The sequence below is a fragment of the Strix uralensis genome, chromosome 1, assembly GCF_047716275.1.
Source record: "Strix uralensis isolate ZFMK-TIS-50842 chromosome 1, bStrUra1, whole genome shotgun sequence".
Lineage (NCBI taxonomy): Eukaryota > Metazoa > Chordata > Aves > Strigiformes > Strigidae > Strix > Strix uralensis.
In genome coordinates, this window is record NC_133972.1 from 154,241,676 (window position 1) to 154,264,188 (window position 22,513).

The window sequence follows — 22,513 nt, forward strand, 5'->3', positions numbered from 1 at the left end:
CGGATATTTTACCAAAGTTCAGTTTGTCCATTTCAGTCATCTGCTAGATTGGTTTTATAATCTTAAGTACAGTTTATTCTAGTAATCTAGTATCCTTTGACTGTATTGCATTTTTGTTTTAATGTGTAATGTTGCATTTTTATCTTAATTTTTCTGGTTATTTCCTAACATTAAAACAGCTTTGAAGCTGATGTTTTATGGAGAACCTGCATGCTCATGGCTGCCTTTTGACTTACTACGTGTGTGAATAATACTTTCTGTTCCTCGGTAAGCAACACACCTTGCTATGCTATGTGTGGATTTCCTTCTAGCTTGGCTTGGTGGTGGCCTCATGCATCTGCATTGCCTGAGAGAAAAAATGTGGGAGGAATCATAGTTACAGATAACTCGAATTGCAAGCAAGACTGTTTAGCCCTGCTTGAAGCAGGGAAGACTGTGACTTCAAGATAAGTTTCACAGTGCTTTATCCAGCTGGGCATTGAAAATGTCCAAGGATGGAAACTGCACAGCTGCTCTGGATAGTTAGATTTTTACCTTTTATCCAGTCAGAAGCTCTCCTGTTTGTCCATTATGTCTGTTGTCTTTTGCTCTCCCACTCACTGTACATCATGGAAGAGCCTGGCTCTGTCATCTTGACACCTGTGGAGAAGTTATCTAGAAGGTACAAGAAGGCTGCTGTTACAGTCCTTCAAAACCATCTCTTCTCAGGCTGGAGACTGTTGTTAGCCTCTTCTCACAGCCCCTGACTACCTTGGTGGCCCTTCGCTGAAATAGTTTTTGTTTATCCATGTCTTTCTTGCATTGAAAAGGACTGGGGGAAGCAGGACAGGGACACTAGAGCCAGTGTTTCGAAAGCGGTCTGAGTGCCAAGTTAAGAATAGTTGCCTCTCTCTGGTGCTCTGTCTGCTGGCTGTGCTCCTATTAATACAGCTGAGGATGCTGTTGGCCCTTCTTGTTGCCAGGGCACGTGTTCAGCTTGCTGCCTACCAAGACCCCCCAGGGTTTTTTTCAGCAGAGCCGCTCCATGGCCAGTGCCAGCCTGTGCAACACAAGCGGCTCTTCCTTCCCATGTACAGAACTGTTGTCCTGTTGAATTTCATAAAGTTCCTGTCAGCTTGTTCCTCAAGCCTCTCCAGGTCCCTCTGAATGGCAACCCTGTCCTCAAGTATGTTGACTGGTCCCCCCAGGTTGGTGTAATCTGCAAACCTAATGCAATAAACTTGTACAGAAAGGTGTTTGCTGAAGCATTGGGTATACCTTCACATACACAGTAGATCTGTTTGCATGTTAGCAGAGCAGTTGTAGTGCACAAGCATGCTTCATCATTAGGACAAGCTGACTGACTTTGAGCTCTTAGAAAAACTATGTACCATTGGCTTAAGTGTGATAAGGCAAAGTGTAAATTCTTAAAGATGTCTAAGGATAACTCGATATTGCTGCTTGATGGTCAAACTGCTTATGTGGTATTGTGTAGGCTTGAAGATGTACAACTAAATGGGCTTAAGTATCTGAAAGAATTAGATAGTCATTATTAATCGGAAAAACTGACATCCTTTGCTGTTTCAGTAGAGCAGCCGTGATTTTTGCATGTTTGGTCTGCAGAGAGGTTGTACAGTAGGTGGAGATTGCAGTTAGGTAGTCTCTAATGTATTAAACTGTATACATACATATTACAGATGGAACAGGGAAGGAAGCTTACTGTTGTTAACACATACTGTGGCATAATCTGAAAATTTGGTGAAGCATTTCTGTTTACCCTGAATGCGAAATCTTATTTTAGAAGAAGACCATGTGATGCACATGCCAGGGATGTCATGCATGGAGCTGGCTTTATGTCTCCTAGCGATTTGGAGAAGTGGCCTGCCTTAAATTTGTTTCTATTGAATTGTTTTTCATCATGAAATCATGCATTTAATTGTTTCTGCCTATGTGCTATGCAGCTGACTGGATTGCAGAAAAGAGGGTCATATGTTAGGGGGATCACAAAATGAACTTGAGTCAGTGCTGAATCTATGTTGCAGGAAAAAGCTATTTTGATGTGTTTGAAGTGCTGATGCAGCCTTAACAAGGTCTTGGATGCATTTAGTTTGGGGTTTTGCTTGAGAAAAATGGACAAAAGAATGATGTGGAAAGCAGTGATAAGGATCAAGAGTTTTGAGAGCATGACTTAAAAAGACTGAATCACGGAGTAAGTAGCAGTTTCTTAGTAAGAGGAGACTAGAGGGGGCATTTATGACTCTGCCTTGGTCTGAAAACCTACCATTTTGACTAGAAAACTGAGGGCTACTAGCATCTTGTAGGCTACTATTAGGGCCTCTTAGCTTCTGGTTCCCAAGACATTGGAAGATAACTGAAAATAATACTGCAATAATTAGCATAAGCATGTCTAACTGCAGGAGGGGGGGAAGGGGGAATGAGGCAGTTGTTCTACTGACATGTAGCCCCTGCGGTTAGGGACCCCAAGTCACCAAGCCTTATGGAATGTAAAAGATTTCCTGCTTTAATCTTTTTTGTTTCTTTATGAATAGATTATAAAGATCTAATTGTTATGGAGCAGAACTAATCTAATAAAGATGCAATATCTATGCTTCCTCTGTTTTATCAATTAGAAAGTTGTTTCCTGTGCTGCTAAATAACAATGTATTTAAGAATATTTCAAAGACTACTTTTCTTTCCTACTTTCTTGTGATTCAGTTTTTACTCCATATGTGCTGCATGACTTGTTTAAGATCTTGTGAAAAATTGTGTCCTAGACAAGCATTTAACAAGGTTGCCGCCTCTGCCTTTTTCTTAAACACATGTAAATCTAATGCATAACTTGCAGTTCTCATTTGGGGGAGGAGGGGAGATAAATCACCTTTTTCTCATCATCTTCACCATAATAAGCTTAACTGTAAACAATTTGCATTAATTGTGGACTTGTCCAGTTTACATGCTTTATCTCAGAGGATACTTGTTTGTTTATCAATCTATTCCTCTGGAAAAAGTTATTTTTATAATTTCTGTTAACATTGAAATGAATGGAAGATCAGCAGCTGAGAAAGATTGCAAGTTATTTGAAATTTAAGCTTATCATGCAGAAAAATAGTAGGGTAAAGGAAAATTTAATGCATTTTACTCTCTGCAGAGCTTGAAGATACTCCTGAACAGTTCTTTGCATTGTTACTTCACAGTACAAATCTTGCATTCTCTTTACCAGCTCCTATGGCTAGAAGTCCAAAGGATATGCTAGAAGCATCAACAACCAGAAGATTGAAGGTCTACAATTCGGCTCAGGTGGCATACTAAGAAATAGGAAATGTCACTCTTGTCATGTCAGTTGGAACTAGCAGTGCCACAGGAATATTTTTCAGTCAACCAAAATTCAGTGGCACAGGGCCATACAGAGGCAGTTAGTAGAACCCCCCCATAAGTGTTGGAATTTAACTTCAGTTGTCTTCAAATTTCAGTTGAATAATGCCACTGCCTATTACATATTTTAAGGTCAAAGCTGCCTCATTGAAAACCGTATGTTCCTAAAACATTGAAAACATAATGTTCCTAAAAACCCTTTTCTTATCTTGTATAAATATGTTGGAACGGTAATTCCTTCTTTCTGGTTATGTTGATGATCATATGTAACCATTCTTATGCTTCAGTCATTTAATCTTAAATTTCTGTATGCCTGCATTCAGACTGAATATTGGTCTGGTGTAATGTTGAACACTGCCTTCTGCATCTTTCTAGTTCTAGTCTTAAATACTAGACAGTTGAAATATTTTCTTGTCACTTGTGGATCTGACGTGTACTTTTTTCACTTCAGTGTTTCAAGCTGTTGTGGAGGCCCACTCCTGTGAAATGGTAGTTCAGAATTAAAGCATCAACTCCTGATGTTACAATAGGTCTGGTCTTGTTTCTGTCTAAAACAGCATGGCTAGAGATCTGATAACCTAGCACCACAGATCCCCTTGTTAAACAAGTTCATGTTGACTGTTGAGGTTGTGTACAGCGTAGTCAGTGGTGTCAGGCTTTTCTTACACCTGTGGTCTGTGAACATCAGCCTTCTGTAGTCTCACTGGTTTACTGCTGGCAGATGAGGTAGTGATTGTGTGTAACCTAACAAGATGAGCTCATGTGCAACAGTTACCGGGGAAATAAGTAAAATGAAAGGGCAAGACCAGTGCTCATTGGTGCTGAGGTCTTCTCAGACTACTGCATCCTATTCTGACAGTTGTTTCCACTTCGCATGCTGCCTAGAATACCAGAGGCACAAGGATGGCTAAAAGATGCACTTAACTTTCCTCTCAAAAATAAATACCCTGCTCATTCAGCGAGAGATAGTTGGAGGCTTTGTAGTATGCTATCAGGGAGGTTGAATTCATGTCTCTGCTACTCTGACGTATTTTCACAATTGAAATACCTCCTAGTTTTGTTTCTGATCATTGGGTGAAATGGCCGGGTTCTGTGTGAAGAGAGAACTCAAGCACTGGGGCTGTGGGCGGAGGTGTGGTGTGTGACAGCTGTGCCCAGTGCTTGGCCAGCTGGGTGGTCAGCGCATGCATGGCTCAGCGCTGCCTGCCTCCATCTCTTCTTGCCTTGGGAGACTTAGGTCACAGCAGGTTATGAAGCACTTGAATCCTGTATCCATATAGTGCTATCACAGAGGGAAGGAATGAAAGTGGGCACTGATGGGAAGGGTAGGAATTACTGTCTTAGGTATGGGAGGGGATGACATTAAAAAAAAAAGTGAAAAACTGCAGAGTATAAGCTCCTGGGGAATTTGTGATAGGCGTTCTGCTGGCATCTGCTTCTCTCCAAGGTGCCTTCAACAGGGACCTTCCTTCCTCACCCCTTTCTCCTGGTTGCTCTTACTTTCCTGAAGTTATCAGAGTGCTCTGAAGAGTAAAGCAGCAGCCCCTTCTGTCCTGAAGAACAAATAACTTTCTTTGTTTATTTCTGGCATAAGGAACAGAAGTGGTTATTTGTGCAAGACTTTATTCTACTGTTCAGTTACTGGAGAGGGAGAAGATAACAAGTTACCTTGACCTCTTAATTGCAAACCTTTAGACACACGTGAACCAGTAAAAATAAAAAGGAAACTTTGGGTTATGAAAAAAAACAAACAACACTGGGCTATATACAAATGAAGTGTGTATATACCTTTGTAGTATGGAGCTTCTTTCTGTCTATCTAATGGGGAGGGGAGCAGGGGAAGAAGATGCTTGTTGTACAGTAGGGGTGCTTCATGTATAGATTAAGGCATGTATGGGATCCTGGATGGGATCAGTCTGTCTTCAGCTGCATCCTTTGACTTTTGCTTAGGCTTATTTGAACCAGACTGTTGTTGAAAGGAAAATGATTAGGCTACTGGCAAAGCTTTGATATGGGCTGAAAAATTTGGAACAGCTACAGGCAAGCAGCTGTTTCAGTTTTTCAGTAGCTTGCTGAGGAGGTACCTGTTGTGTTGCAAGGTCAGGTAGGAACTTTGGTAACAAAATATTTGACCTGGAAGAGGGAATGTTGCTGACTGTTAAGTCTGCACACAAACTTCAAGTGTATTTTATTCATTACTGAGTTGGCTTAATTTCCCCTAGAGACACTTGTGTAGTGACTTTAACAATTATTACTATAATCAGAAATAAAGGTTTCTTTTAAAAAGCTGCAATTAGTAAATAAGGGAAGGTAGCAGGATGCAGAATTACAGTGTCTAGATTTTCAAATTTATGTACAGTTTTTAAAAGTAGGTTTAAAGTCTTGACTGTCATTCATAGCTGTAAAAACTTACATAATTAATACCATCTACAGATCAATTTTTATCTTGTAGGTGTGGGAACATTCTCCCTCAGATTTTTTTCAATATGTAAAAGAAGTAAAATTAGTCCAGTGTTTATTTCCTTATTATGTAAAGAATACCCCAGGAGAGTACTCATGTTGAATCTGCTAGAAATCATTTTTATTGTCTTCTGCAGCTTGCCTTATATAGCAAATGTAAGATATTTGCTGAGGTTTTTGGTTTTGTTTTTTTTGTATTTTGTTTCTTTTGGGGTTTTTTTGGCACTGCAGAACTTCCTGTGAAATTTGCATTGCAGTGTTGGGGTTTTTTTTTTCCTTCTCATATCTTGATAGTTTCTACTCTCCTTGTAAAAGTTTGGGAGGGGGTATATGAATTTCATGCAAGTATTTGTCTAGTCTCTCTTCCAGTGTTGCAGTCAGGATAACTTAAAAAAAAAAAATGCACAGAAGTTGCTGTCAATTTATAGCAAGTTTCCTTAGTACCTCAGGTGAGGCTTAAATAGACATACAGTATGTTTTCTATTCTCAATCTAGCCATGCTGAAATATTTTAAAAGAATGTATTTTGTAACATTTGTATCTTCTATTCAGTTTGGTTTGAAATATTTGACTAAATATATTCAGTTATGGTAACAGAAATTTGAATGTATCAAAATGGAGGTATAACTAATCCCATTGTAGCATGGAAACTTAACATATCTCGTTCACGTAAGTATTTTGGGTTCCTTAATAGCAGATATTTAACTGTTGAAGGTGGAGGACTTGTGACAGAGACCTAACTTCTTAAGAAATTAATCTCAAAGTGTATATGTGTGTATAAATGGATATGTTAAACCACTTCTCTAGAGATGTAGAATTAAATGCTTTCTGTTGAATTGTGTAAGTACACTGTTTCATTGTGTTTATCATAACTGTCGAGCCAGTTAGTATAAAAATAAAATATATTTCAGGTACAAATTGTTCTCAATTTGGTCTATGAGATGGAGGTCTTCAAAATAAAATGCCCCAATAAAAAGAACAGTTCTTGTGTTATTTAGAATCTTTATTATTTATGTACAGGTTGTGTGTGTTTGCTACAGACAGGATAATTGTGCAGTTAAACACTAATGCTCTTTGTTTTATAAAAAAGCTTTAAATACTACATACTTATCAAACAGTGACAAAAACCCCCAACTGATTAAACTGAACACACAGGAGCTCTAGATCATCTCCCCTCTAGATGAAAGCAGACTGGGTACAATATAAAACCAATTAAATACAGTAGTACCAGAAATGTTGCTTGCCCGATGGGGTCCATCTCCTCCTTAGTCTCCCTTCATTAATAGCTTCCTGGATAGCAGCAATTACTTATGCAGTTAGCTGATTGCCAGTTATCAGTGGTTTATATTGGTCAAATTCTTAAAGCATTGCAGAGGAATGAAGTCCCTGTTCTAGCAGCCGGTTGTTTGTTAGAGTCACCGGGAGCAAGCTGTAACTGGTGAATTAGATGTCTGCCCACAGGGCTGTAGTCAGCAGCCTGTGACAGTACTGAGAGAGGAAAATGAATTTAACACGCACGTTGCCTCAATTTTTTTCAGACACTGGCCAGAAGAAGACCCCAGACAAGAAAGATGGGCGACGAATGTCTTTTCAAAAGCCTAAAGGGACTATTGAATATTCTGTAAGTTACTGTTTTATTGTTAGAATGTCATTGCATAGCAAGTGCAGACTTAAAGTTCCATAAAATATAAGCAAAACAATAATGTGCATTACCTTTAATCTAAGAATTCTGTGTATCTGATAGCTTATTTTGACAGGAATTAAATCAGGAATTAGCTAGTAGTACTTGCTTTTTTAATGATTTTTTTTTGTTTACTTTTTTTTCCTTAAAAAATCCCCAAACTAATCAATCTGACTGGTTCACTTTCAGGTAACTAAGAAATGGTAAATAAGATTAATTATAAAATCCTGTGCAAGTTCCCTGCTTTCAGCATTATTAATAAACTGTTGAAATCAGGAGAACTATCAGAATGAAGTGGAGGTGGGGGGGAGGAAGCTATATCTTGATACTGACCTTCTGGCATTCTCCTAATAATTTTCATAGATCTCTATACCTTTTACTGTATGGATCTGTTTCCGCAGCACTGTCTGAAAATGGAGCCTTTCTCTGCCTGTTCTGTTCTTGAAATGACCCTCAAACTGTGCTGCAGTCAGCTTTTCACATTTGTGGTTACTAAGGGAAACTGAAGTGAGAAGTATCTGTCTTGTGTTACATACTGGAAATATAATTAAGACTATAAATAATGTTTATAGGGTTAACATTAAAATAGGGGAAGTCTGTCACAGTTATCTTTGAGTGCTTTTGAAGGTAGACATGATTAAAGATGAGAACTTCTTTATAAAAAGTCTTTACTTGACCTCTTGGTGTTCTCTTATTCCAAGAATAAGAGATATGGGGGAGACGTAACTCTTAATGTTACATTAAGTCAAGCTGTGATACGGCTTAACTACTGAGAAGGCTGTGGTAGTCATCTGGAGAGAGACAGAGGATGTGTGGATTGGAGTGAGAAGCACTTCATTAGTGTGGCTTATATTAGGAATTTGAATATAATTGTAGCCTATACTAAAGACTTCCTTGAAGTTGAAAATCGAAAAAGAAATTTCTGCTGCTTAAGTTCTATCAGCTGAAGAATGATAAAGTAAATATGTCTGTTATTTCTATTACATTACCTCTACTTTGTCTGAAACAATTGGAAAAAATGCTCAGGTGTAAATCTGTAAAACTGGGGTTCCTCTGCAGTCAGTAAATCCCTTGTCTCTTGGCACCATGTGCATGCATTTACCTTGCTATATAAGATTTCAGGCAAAGCTAAAGCACCAAGCTTTCCTTTTTAAAATTAGTATGTGTCAAGTTGTCATGTACTTCTGCAGGTTTTTGTGTTCCAGTAGGTGGAGCTTTATTTGCAAAAATAACTTTCTTAATACATACTGAAGTATGCGTCACTTCCTTGTGAGTCAAAAGACGATTCACAAGAATCAAAGACTTTTTGTCTTTAAACTTAGTCCAGTCTCTAAAGGAGCCTGTTGCATGTACGGAACATGCGTTTCAGCTTCACAAATGCTATATTCTGTCTGGTCTTGCTGTACATTTCACTTGTGAAGTGCTTGAGTAACATCAAGTTTTCAGAGCTTTTGGTTCTGTGTCATGTGTATATGTTTTAATAAAATGCACAGATCTAACCTTTAGGAACCAAGGTTCACTATATGTATAAGAGAGGTCTGGTAACTATTGTGATAATTTGCTACTGTGTTATTTATGACTTTATTTCATGTGGAGAGATGAAATTATATCTCATTTCTGCTTTCATTCTATTACCTCTCAAAGCAACAGCACACACGTTTATATGTCTGCATGTGTTGCTGCTTTGAGAAGTAGTAGAATGACTAAGGCAGAAACCAGCCTTCCTGCCCCACTGAGTCTTGTAGTAAAGTTAGTGGGTTTTTTCTTTGTGGTTTGTTTTTTTTTTTAAATAATAACTTAATGTGTTAGTTTTTCCAGTGGCTACATGATTTTAGGAGGGAAGGGCTTATTTGTAGTACAGAAGTTTGGAATCTCACTGATGCAAACTATAGGTTTTTAAGGTGAAATATACTTCCCACCAGAATTTTTTTAAAAAAGGTCATTACTTTGAGGACAAATAAACAATAAAATATATTTTTCTTGAAAACTAAAGCCAAAAAGCAGTTAATGTTAAAGATTTTAATGTAAAATCCCCAAAGCATAAAAACTTGGAACTGCTGTTCTGTATGTAGCACCAGCGAAAGATGTCAACAGATGCGGTATGAAGGGAAGGAAGCAAGTCCTAAGCTGCCTCTAAAGGATACAGAAAACTCTGGTTTATTTTTGCTGTTATTACTTAGGGAGTGAACAGATATTTTAAAGTTAATATAGTTTCTCCTTTTCTGAATGTCAGTCAATAGATTTGATGCAAGTTGATATTATCTATTATTTCAGAATTTGCAGCTGGTGCTCCGAGCCAACTGTTTTCTCCTTCTGCCCACAGCTGATGCATGTTGAACAAGCTCTAAGGACCAACAGAGCAAATAGTTTAGGTGAATTATTATCACTAGCTAGAACATTTTTTTAATCCTTTTTGTGTTGTGAAAATGGCATTTTTATGTTGCTAGTTTGACTTCATTATATTAACATTGCGTTAGAAGTCTTCTGTGTTACATGTTGTACAAACACAACCAGTGTCTGCCTACAGGTGTTAGAAGAACCAGCTACAGATAAACAAAGGAGCATAAGCAGACAGTGTTGGCCACTGATTGCCAATGATAATAACATGCTAGCAGTGGCATGACTTCAGCAAAAGCCTTCTAACCCCTCTTCCTTTTGAGGAGAAACAGGAAATAATTGTGGCTATTTACAGATAGTCTTTTCTCAAGTGCAATAGACTACACAAGAAAAGCACTTTTTGTTAAATTACAAGTGAGCACTGGAGGACAGTGATGTGGCTTATCAGTGTTGGAGGCCTCTATGTGAGACTTTCCTTCCCCTGCCCCATTCCATCCCCTTTAACTTTCTGGGGATGGAAGACAATGCTCTTCTACTGAAATAGCAGATAAGCACCTAATACACAGAGTATGTTGTCCAGATCATGAAAAGAGCCTGATATCAATTAATGAAGGTCACAGAAGCCTATAGTAGACCAGAGTCTTAAGACTGGTAGTGTTGAACTACCAGTCTTCCTGCATGTGATGATTTTTTTTTTTTCCTGGTTATTTAGTGGTAAGTCCAACATCCAGAAACTGGGTCTGGAGTCATCTTTTGTTTTAGTTAGAAACTAGTTAGATGTATATACTTAGAACAAAACTATAGGGGCTTCTGAAGTCAGCTATTTAAGGTAAAACAAGGAGTTTTTATTCTTTCTTAGCTCAAGGGGTGTGGGTGGCAGGTGTATTTGTGGTGACCATCAAACAGGTGAAAGTTTGCTAGACTTTGAACCCACATAAATACTTGGAATTTCTTGTTATAATGACTTCCTGAACATGTTTCTTTTGAGAGTAGATAAATGGTGAGTATCTGCTAATATCGCTCTAGAGTAATGGTGGATTTTGCTTTCAATCCTAGGGTAACTTGGATAGAGCGCACTAAAGGTTTGTTCTTCTGGTGCAGCTAGTTTTATTGTCATTATAAGCCTTTACATGCTGTTTAGACTACTACACGCTTAGGAGTTTTTACTTTTTTTCTTGGTGCTGGCATTTCAAAGCCAAGGATTGTGTTCTTGTCTGACTGTCACTTTTCCACTGTCATAGCCTTTCTTGCAGTTTTGGGGAATCTAGAAAATACGGATCACAATGATGACATATTACTTTATCTGTTGTATCTTTTACCTAATTTTAAAATTTATTTTTGAAGTTGCTTTGGTGTTATTTACAAGTTCCATTTTCCTGATATCACATATTACAGAATTTAGGCCTATTAAGAATTAGTTAATGTAGTCATAATCTGGTATTTCTAAAGGCTTGGGTACAATGCCAAAGTTGTTGTGTCCTCTTCTCCCCCTAGTCCTCACCCCTCCTTCTAGTCTTCCCATCTCTTTAATTTTGTTAGTTCCTTTTAAACTATTGTTGTTTTCTGGCTTTAGTCTTGAAATAATTTCAAAAATAATTAAATAATTCTTTGTGCACTCTGATTCATATGTATTCAATGTGTAATTTTTAATGGAAGAATGAGTGAACTCCAGTTGTTGAGATGCAATGACAGTGAAGTTCATTAAAATATCAGTAGATAATTTGGTTTTAGATAAGGTTTTTCAATAACTTTGCCACCTGCTAATCTGACAGAAGTGAAGGCAATTTGAACTGTAGTCAGTGACTCTGAAGCTATCTGTCTACTAGTGCGCACAAGCACACCTGGCAACCATGGGTATATAAGTAGTGCTCTGTAGTAAATGGAAAAGGGGTAATGGGATGTACCTCTGCTCAAATGGGGACACAATGATTTGAAGAGAGTGTTTGATTTGGGATTTTATTGGAAAAAGAAGATGGAAGGTGTGGCTCTTAAGTGGCTCTTTCTGTATCTGGTCATATCTGTAAAATGATTTTTAATTAACAACTTTAGACTTAGTTGTATACATACGTAAGTGACTATATAAGGTAGAAGTAGCTACATAATAAGGTCTTCTGTGTCTTTGCATAAGAGAGTTGATGACTAGAAGCTCTTGCTAATGGGTATAGGAAAACTTATATTTTGGAAGCTTTCTTTCAACAGAAGTTATTGTACAAAGCAGAGTTTGTGTGTGTTAAGTTTAACATGGTCCTGAGTAAGTAATTCTTGTTTTCTTTTTACATTTTCATTAATCAGTATCTTTCAATCTTTAGACTCAAGACAGTATCCTGAAGGAAGCAAAGGCAATGCATGATATGTATTGAACCACTTCAAGGCACCAGCTGGCTTGCTCAAGTCCATTTTGTATTGTTTCAGGGAATAACATAGTGTTTTCATCTCTGGTGATTGTTTTTCAGAGGCTTGCTTGTATTGGAACAAATCTTGCCATTCTGTTAAAATCACGAAACAATGCAATCACTGTTCATCATCCCACTGTCTTCTCAAGAGGGGAAATTTTCCCATGAAAATTCAGCATATTACTTTAATATCCAAACATTTATATAAAATTCTTAAAATTCAGAATAGCATTTAAATAGCTACATGCATAATACATAGAAAGTTTGTTTTCTGGGAGAGGAGGAGTTACTTTTTGCTCTCTCTTCCAGTATTGAATTGATTGGGGGAAAAAAATGATTGGAAAAACTTGGCGGCAGCTGTGGTATGTGGTGGTGCATTTTGAATTTTTTATTTCTTAACTTTGTGGAAAAGCATAGTTTATTCTTTCATCTTTTGGCTGTTTAGATTCCATTTTTTTAAGTAGTGGAAAGCCTGAGAATTGGAGAATAGGCCTTTGAATATAGGGAGATACTTCACACAGTCTTTATTACAGGAAGAGTTTCTTTGTTTTAAGAAGGTATTAGTACTGGTCTCTGAAATCCCATGTAGGGATTCACCTGTGCAAACTTTACAGCCAAATAAGAAAAGGAAGCTTACATTTGCCATTCATGTGTTCATGGTTTGTGAGATAAACCCTTTAGTTGCCGAGAAATCTTACCAGATGTTTTTATTTCTGAAAGCTGGAAAGAGTAAATGCACTCTTAAAGGGCTTAAGTTTTGTGGGTTTTAATTGAATACTTTTAGTTAGTTAATTTTATCTCCTATCATAACTTAGTCTAAAATCTCAAATATTTCAGTCATTAAGTGACACCGAAGGAATATCTACCGAGCAGCTAACTGTTGTCCTCCAACACTTATGTGAGAGCAAACTTTTGAATCTCACTTTAGAGTTTGTTTCAGCAAACCTTCTGTATTACGTAGGGCTTCTGATAGAAACACTACTGTTCCTTGATTTGGTTGTCAGTTTTGATACCATTTGTGGAACAAGTAGTACGTTTCTGGTCAGGTTAGGGTCCTGTTTTGATTTCTGCTTTAGTACCAATTAAAAGTGGTGTATGAGAATATTCATATTTCTTGCATTTCTATGTGATCGTACAGTACTGAATTGCTAAGAGGTACTACAATACAGTCTTTCATACCTGAGATACTAATAGAGAGAGATGTTTGCTGCTTTGTTTAGCTTAATGGCTTCCTGTATAAGGAATTGTCGTAATAGAATTAAAATTTATCTAAAAAAGCTTATTGCCGTTTCTTTGGCAATACCTATCTTTTTTTTTCTTTAGTGAATCTAGACTGATAAATGCACCTTTACATAATGTTAATTCTGTATGAAAGGAAATTCTTTAGCTCTTTCTTGTGAACATTAATTATGTTAATATCCCAAACTGCCCTCTGTTTTTATCTGTTGAACTATAACAGCCTTCAAATTACATTTATATTTGTAGCATTTTTTCTTGCAGGACAACCCACTTCTCTATTTAAAGGATATAGTTTGCTGCTTTATATCTGTCAGTTATACTTTGTTATTCCTGTACTGTGAACATGTGTTCCCTAACATGACATAGCTTTAAAAAAAGTTAATAAAGAGAAAGCATATATTTTCCTAAATTCTTTTGGGATTAATGTTCTGTTCATTATTAAGTTCTGGAATGTTTAAGTGGGAATGCATTTTGAGGAGCAATTGTTTAACTTTTTATATACTACTTCTGCTTTGCAGCCAATAGAAACTCTGCTTGCCAGCTATTTTTGTCATGCAAACAAAATATATTAAAATACTACTTAATCACCCAGTATTAATTATCACTATAACCTATAGATATATTTTCTTCTACTCTAGCAAAATGTTTGCTGCTTCTGTGAATGATGAATGTGCCTTGTTACATTATACTGACAGCAAAACATAATCTTTATTAGTTGTATAGAATATACTAATTCAACTGGAACAGTCCACAATATAGTATGGCTGGAAGCAAGCTAGCCCAATATATGTTTTTTTACTTAACTACACTGCGGTGCAGTTATGGAAATAGTGTTTTAGTCTTTTGGTTCCGAACACTGCTTTTTTTCTTTCCAACTGTGTAAGATCAAGGTTTGCTCTCAAAGCAAGCAGTACCAAAAGCTATTCAAACATGTATGGTCTGAGGCCTTTCCTTCCCTTCCCTACACTCATTTTTTTTTCTGCCCCAGTTCAATTGTTCAAGCAGAAGTAAAGGGTATCTATGTTTAAGTCTAGCAACAGTTGACAAGGCATGCAAGACATTGTGCTTCCACATTTTTAAGGAGGTGAGTGAAGACCAGAAGATACCTAGTGGGTATGCAAAGTCAGCTAATGATAACCACTGGCTTTCTCAAAACAGTTGCATGAGGAACATACACTATGAAGAAAAATGTGTTTTTGTCTTTCACTTTTTCCTGCATTCTCTACTTTTCCCTTGAAAATTAAGTAAAGAGAAGGGAATTTAAAAGAGAAAGCATTCTTTTCTGTAATTGTCAAAAAAAGTTAGTTAAGTGAAAAGCCTAAAAATAGAAGAAAAATAACCTGTGAATAATTAGTGTAATACTTACTATTTCTATAGAGCAGAAGGTATATAACTTCTGCAGATGTATTGAGGGACAAATGAGAAGATACTTAAAACAGGAGTCAGTGGATTTTTTTTTTTCTAGCTGTGCTCCATGTTTAGCAACACAAGCAATATACACAAAGCTACATCTTCTCTTAACTGCTGAGATTTATTTTTCCTGGTTCAGGGTTTATGAAACCCTGTGCCATTATGTAATAAACTTGTTTTGGTTGTATGCTCCTTTGTCATATCATCTGCACCATTCTTAAATGCTTGCTGTGAATTCTTTATTCTGAAATACTCTCTGAATAAAACTTTTTTCTTTTGCTTTCTTCTGCTGGTTCATATTGAATACATTTTGGGAGATGGGGGTGAAAAGAGATGAAAAAAATCCTTTCCTTACTCAGGAATCACCTACTCAAAATGCTTATGCTCCATCTGCTGTCATATTGGTTGACCTGTTTTTGTTTCAGCAGTTTTTCTGTGATTCTGAGTTTGCTTTTTATCTTGGTGATGGATTTTACTTGAAAGTCAGGTTAACAGAAGTTTATTTCAATGGGAAGAGAGTGTGTTTGTGTTTGTAGAGATTGCTTCAGCTTTTCCATAAATGAAGAACAGAGAAGAGGTGATGAAAAGGGAGATTGAAGGGTTCTGTGAAACCAGTCAATTGTGTATTGGTCCAGTGGTACCTGGCAGTGAATCGGAAGTTCTGGTGCAATAGCTGAGCCTACAGCTCAAGAGTGTGTGACTGACGCTTCTGGCCACCTGAAAACTGGGGGGAGGCAAATGTCCTTGTATGGGGTTGCAGTAGAGTAATATTTAGGGGGTAGGTATGTTTTTTCTGTTGGGGGGTGGGGGTGGCGTGGGCAATCATAAGATATGAAGACTTAAAAGTTCATCAAAATCTCAGTAAATCTACAAGTGATAAAATTTGTAAGCCACTATTTGAACTAACTGCTTACAGGTTTGTTTTTCTTTTTTTCCCAATTGATACAGGTGGAATCAAGAGATACTTTAAACAGTATTGCCTTGAAATTTGATACAACACCCAATGAACTGGTTCAATTAAATAAGCTTTTCTCCAGAGCAGTCGTTCCTGGACAGGTACTATTGCACTATATATATTACTAATCTAGCAAAGACCTTTTTCCCTATGTTTCTCTTCTCTACCAGAGAAAGTGTTAAAGTACTTCTCTTACTGGTTTTCCTATAGGCTTTGTAAAAGAGTGTTTCATTTTTCTCTAGTTTGTTAATTCCTTGTGCCTGTTAATTTAACTGCCTGAAAAGGGAACATGTAATGAAGCTACCTGTCTCTCTTAAATAAGATCAGAGGACTTCTAAAACTAAATATACTTAATGGTATAATAACACTTGGGTATAAGATAAATTGTTACTTTGCAAATATAGCAGGCTGTTTACCAACTCTAGCTCGGAAGACAAGTTCAGGGTGCAGCTTACAAACAACATTCCTGACTATATTACTGCCTGCAATTCTATTTTAATAAATTGAATAATGTTTCTATTCCACTGTGAAAACTCGCTGGCTTTAGCAGCAGTATATGAACTACCATTCACTTCTTATAGGTCACTATTGCTTACATCTTTTTCTTTCTGGTTTTTTTTGCCTTCACTTTTCACTTCTCTTTGACAGTTAGGCCTGGAAACAAGTGATAGGTCAGCTATGGTATTAACCATTGGCCATTTGGTATTAGCCCTCTGTTTGAAAAAATCCTGTGTTTATTTGATTGTGGCTAGGTAGCTTGAATACCTACCATGGCCAAAATAATGTATTTAAGGACTGAGTAACTTCAGTTGATTTTTGGGTGGGTTTTTTTTTTTTACACTTAAACATGTATGCCCCAAGACCTTTTCTTCCCTTCCCTACCCTCAATTTTTGTGCCAAGAGCTATGTCTAGGAACTTGTTCCCCAGCCTATTTCTTGGTTGCTCAAATAGTAGAGTAATAGCAAGATAAATAATTGGGCAGGTCTTCCTTGGACACTGTATTGGGTGTTCCTGGCATGCTGAATACTTCTAATGCTTTTCATCTGATCTTTTTCCTCAATTACTATGACTAAAAATCAATCTTACCTCAAGATAGCATGTAAAAACTTTAAAAGCTAAAGTGAAGAAGTACCTTGTGTGGTGTTATTTATTCCAACTCCCCATTTCTGTTAAAATTAGGGGGAGCAGGAGTGATTTTGTATAGCTTACTTTGAGAAAGCATAGCAAATATACCTGAAAGCATGGGAAATCAAAGTAAACCTGAAAGCATAACTTCTAACTACATTATATCTTCTTTATAGATTTTGTATGTTCCTGACCCAGACTACATTTCTAGTGTGGAGAGCTCCCCCTCTCTAAGTCCTATAAGTCCCTTATCACCTACATCTTCCGAAGCAGAGCTTGACAAGGCTACAGTAAATGTAGGTATACCTGTTGTCCTTGAAATTCATTTTCCCTTGCAAGATGTTACAGATGCTATGCTCTCTTCTTAAACAATCCTGTCCTTTTGGCAAGAAAGTACTTTACAACTCTTGGACTTGAAAAGTAAAACAGTACCTTTTTAAAAGTAAATACAAGCTTTTAGTCTTTGTAAATGACAGGTTTCTGTGTGAAAAGTGATTTGAAGGCAAGTTATTTATAGTAAAATACTATCCTGGCACACTGTAATCTTAATTACTAGTTCCTGTTGTATTTCTTTATTTGTTACCTTTCAGAACTAGTTAAACATTTGTCTCTAATCTTATTGATAGCTTTTGTAGCAATAATACATTGGCAAGAATACTCAAGTATCTAAAAGCTAGGGGCTCCCCCTGCTCCCTGTAGAGGTGTGGGGAGGAGGTTCTCTAGTTTTTATTTAGCAAACAAAGAAATAAAGTCTGTTTCAGTGAAGGGTTAATACAGAGTTGATTATAGCTGACTTCTGCTCATAGTTCTACCTTTGTAGACTTTCAAATACTGAAATTGACCATCAAAGCTGCTGTGTAATCAGCTCAAATGTCAGTTTTTGGCTAGGAGCTGGCTTTGTAAAAGCATGTCTTCCCAGGAGCACTGGTTTGCTGTGAACAGAATTCCATGCAGAGAGCTCCAACCAGCAAGACGCAGTATTGGAACCTGAGCTTCTCTGCAATTTACGCAATTATGACCTTATTCAGATGTTTCTTAATATGTCACTACTATTCTTTTCCCAGTTATTGTTGTCTTTTCTCTCGGACAACAACTTTTCTTGATAGTGCTTCTTAATAGTGCTCTGTCAAGCTGTCAAATGTCTACTCTGGGATTCTGTGTGCTCAAAGTTTAGGAAGGTTTGAGACTTTAGGCATGCATTTATTTATTTGCTTGCATGTCTTGGTCCAGAGAAGTTTAAATGTAAAGGTATTGCTTTGTTGCTGAATAGGTTCCCAAGCTCCATTACAAAGACTGTTATGCCCTTCTGAAAATTACTATTTGGTTTTGCTGTTATACCTTTATTCTGACCTAGCATGCCTGTTCTTGTGAGATGTCTGCTGTCATCTGTGCTAAATAATATCCTTTGTTTTATGGCAAACTGAAGATGGTGTAGCGCAGTAATAGACTAGCCTGCAAGAAAATGTTGTTTTGTATTGGTCTCAGAATGACTGTAAATGCTAGAATAGGCCTACCCATATATGTTGTAAGAAGTTACTCAAGGGATAATCAGAGCTCTTCCTACAATGCACTAGATCCCATATCAGAAAACCACCTTATTCTTGCTTTTGTGGATTATTTTGTGTATGTTTGGTTGCATATAGTAGATAAGGAAGCTGACTAGTGTAACCAAACCTGTAATTTATTGGAAACACTTTTATTGACTATATACACATAGCAGAGATAAAATCTTGAAAGTGTAGAAGAAAGTAGATTAAAATACTTCAGTAGTTTAAAAAACAGTTAAAATCCTCTTATGCAAAACATTTTGTTTAGTGAGTGCAGTTCAATGTTAGCAACAATTTGTTAAATTTCATTTAACTGACACTTTATTGTTGCAGAACTATTTTGCGCATCTCATTATGTCTTGGATTGCTACAAGCAGTTCTTAAATGCTTCGGGGAACGTCAAACAAATGAGCAATGTGACAACATAGAGTACTTTATGAAAGTTTCAATTTCTGAGGTACATTTGAAGTACATGTAAGGAAGGAAGGGATGTTCCTAGATTGTCAAAAGAAAGCAAAGAACAGAAGTCATTCGTACTTGTCAGTGTGGACTGTGTGTGTGTTTGGTTTTGTTTGCAAACAGTCTCTCCAGCAACACAAAAAGCACTCAACTTCTATTTGAGCAGTTAAGGCTGGAGGGTTTTGTTCTTCATCATAGCACCTCTTTTCCATGTTACTCTTTTATCTCTTTGCTGATTGCTATTCTTATGAATGAGAGAAATACTAGCATACGTTCTCTAATGCTCTGTATTGATGTCTGTTGTCTTTGACTCTTCTTTGATTTTTTGACTCCAGATTTGCAGTTTAAATTTAAGCACATTTCAAGATAAAGAGGATATGTTACTCTGCATGTATAATGTAAAGGGGTCTGCTCTCTGTGCTGTGGTCACTGAAATCAATGAGTTCTTGCTAGAAATTGAATAAGATGACTAAGCAACATCTGAACCTCTGTTAAGGCAAAATATAAACTATGATATGCTGTGTTCTTTTGTTTCTGTTTTATCAAACATCGGAGTAGCTTCACACAACCATGTGGCTAAATACAAACCAGCACGTGGCTAATGTAGGACCCACATAACCCTGTTAAGTTTAAGTTGCTACACTTAAGCTAAGACTTCAGTGTGTATTTCAGTAAGTTTGCTAGTGTCAGTGTATATGTAAGAACTCAGTTTAGTTTTTTTAAGCCTTTCTTATGCTGCTGGGTTTTGTGAAGGGTTTCTTTATTCAGCAGTGATGCACATATTTGAGAAGATCCAATAAGCTTTACTACCTATAAAACTTAAAATCCACTTCAAAATAATATGTAGTGACAAGGGTGTTGTTATTAAATTTGAAAGTCTGCCACCATTATTAGTCCTGCTTCCATGTCACATGGCAATATGAATGAGAAACAGCTGGCTTATGGAACTCTTGTAGCCATTTGCTAAGTTACATGCGTCACAAAGGTTGACCACATATGTTTTAGGAGAAAAGCATATATAGAAGGAGAACTCATCTCCAGGAAGTTAACTTTTTAATTATATCTTCATTAGCTTTTTAAGCAAAATTCAGTTAAGTGTTCTAGAAGTTTTGTTTGCTTTGTAAGTAAAATTGAAAGATGAAGGCAAAGGCTGAAGGCCAGAGAGATGATGAGCTGAAAACAATTGTGCATAATGTTCCTGGATATGATTAAAGGCATTTAGCTGCAATCTGTACTAGTGAACAGAACTGAACAGAAAAGCAGAAAAACAAAGGGAACGTAGAAGTTAACTTTTTTATTAGTAACTAAAAATAGCAATTCTGTTCGAAATGGAAGTCTTCAAATGTTGGTTAAGCTCCAAAACAGGGTTGCTGTGACTATAAGTAGGCTTTCACGCAGTCTTGTCTACTATAGCTGTGGCTTTTATTTGAAAAAAAAATTTTTCACTATCTGTCCTGTCCCTGGTAGGGTTCCATGTTCAGTAGTTTGTTGGATGTACTGTTAGACAAGATAGATAACTCTTCCTGTTATCTGCCCAGGAGGATCATGAAAGAAATCTGGAAGTTATATCCAGGTATGTGAAAGAAAAAGCTGGTTGGGAACAGCCAGAGCGTATTTACCAAAGGCGTATTATACCTGGCCAGAGTGGTGAATGCCTGGCTCAGCAGAGGAGGGACGAGTAGTGCATATTACTTACCTTCACTAGATCCAGGGCCTTGATGTTGTCCCAAAGCAGCCTTGTTACAATACTGGGGAAATGTGAATTGAATGGGTGGACTACAAGATAGGCTGGAAAAATTGTCAGGATCTTTGGGCTCAAAGCAATTCAGCATTTGTGTGTGGTCGTTTGTTTGTTTGTGGTGGTGGACAGTTGGTCATCCTTGAGGGTCCCTACTGGGGCTAATATTGTTTAGAGTCTGCCCATCAGTGATGTGAATGGTGGGACAGAGACCAGAATGCACTGTCATCAAGCTGGGGGGTGGGTGGCAGCAAAAATTAGGGAAAGTGGGCAGTACATTGGAGGGAAAGACAAAGGCTTCTCATCAGAGGGACATCGAGAGTTTGGAGAGACAAAGTAGCAGAAACCTCATGAAGTTCAACAGCAGATAAGACCTGCTGGGGCAGAAAGAGCCCCATGTGTGGGGCAGTACTGTGTGAGGGTTGGCTAGCTACGTAGCAGTTTTGCAGAAAAATACTAAGGGCCAAGGAGAGGTTGAAGCTAGTGTCCTGGTGGACATGTTGAACAACATCCACTTGTGATGGTGAAGGCTTATCACCTGCCAGGTGGCAGTTAAAAGAAGAGTACCAACAGGTTAAGGAAAGTGATTATTCTGCTGTCTGGGAGGCTCATGAACCTCCATTTGCAGTGTTGTGTCCACTTCTGGCACCTCCAGTAAGAGACAAGGATTGACATGCTGGAGAGAGCCCTGTGGAGGACCATTGAGTTGTTCAGGGGATGAAAACATGAGAGATGTGGAAGGATTGGCTGGGGGACCTGGGTTTGTTTAGGCTGGAGAAGAAAATACTAATGAACAACATGACTTCTGTGTTGTACTACCTAAATAAACAGGTTAGAGGGAGAAGAGTAGTCAGGGTCTTCAGGGGTTCGTAGGTGGGCAGCAACAGCTGCAGGTTGCTGTACAAGAGGTTCTGGTTAAACAACAGGAAAATGTTTTTCATGATGAGGGTGGTTTAACACTGGAGCAGGTTTCTTGGAGAGGCTGTGGCATCTCCAGCCTTGAAGACTTAAACTCAACTGAAAAGGCCATGAGCAACCTGATCTAATGTAGGCTTAGGCCTGCTTTGAACACAGGGTTGAACTAGCTGACCTTCAGAGGGTCCTTCCAACACACAGTTAGTGTATAATATAATGGAAGGCTAACAGAAGACATTTAATAGGACCTTTTTCTGTTGAAGGTTGGAAAATAATCTTTTCTGCTCAAATTTTGCATGTGACAGTATATTGGATGGTTTCCTTCTGTGAGTTCTGATCATCATTTTTTTGTTTATTTCCAGGTTGATTCTGAATATCTTTGCCCACTAGCATTTCGTATTGTGGGCTGGTTAAGCTGTGGTTGACTAGTTATATAGACTGTCAGATCAAAGCAGTCCTTTAAACTGCAGTGGGTTTGGAACCCTATTTTTACATTTGCTTTTATGTTAAAGAAAAAGAACAAAAATTACACAACAGAAGATCTCTTAAAGTTGGTATTGAAAAAGACAGGTTGCTAAGTTCTTTTTTTATATTCCCTTTTAGGATCCAGATGGAGTCCAACGGAAAGAGTCGGCTGCTTCACCAGCACATGCATGTGTTCGTCCTACAAGAGTGGTATCATCCACCTCTGAAGAGGAGGAAGCATTTACAGAGAAATTTCTAAAAATTAATTGCAAGTACATCACTAATGGCAAGGTACTCAAACATTCAGGTTTTACTGTATGGGATGTAGAAATGAAGTACATTTAAACCATTAACATACAATAAAATTTAGTTACTGGTAGGTAGATGGATCAACTTACATACCTATGTATGTGTGCAGGTATATTTGTTTTTTTAATT

The 22,513-nt window shown here is 37.5% G+C and overlaps 1 protein-coding gene across 10 annotated transcripts in view; it reads left to right on the top strand.

Moving 5' to 3' along the window:
* OXR1 (oxidation resistance 1) overlaps positions 1–22,513 on the top strand; it is a 292,999-nt gene that overhangs the window by 215,379 nt on the left and 55,107 nt on the right. For all 10 annotated transcript variants that reach the window (XM_074886459.1, XM_074886475.1, XM_074886465.1 and 7 more), the window contains 4 exons: positions 7,349–7,431; positions 15,819–15,926; positions 17,128–17,247; positions 22,214–22,366. In XM_074886459.1, coding sequence (XP_074742560.1) covers positions 7,349–7,431; positions 15,819–15,926; positions 17,128–17,247; positions 22,214–22,366 — 464 coding nt within the window. The remainder of the gene's footprint in view (positions 1–7,348; positions 7,432–15,818; positions 15,927–17,127; positions 17,248–22,213; positions 22,367–22,513) is intronic.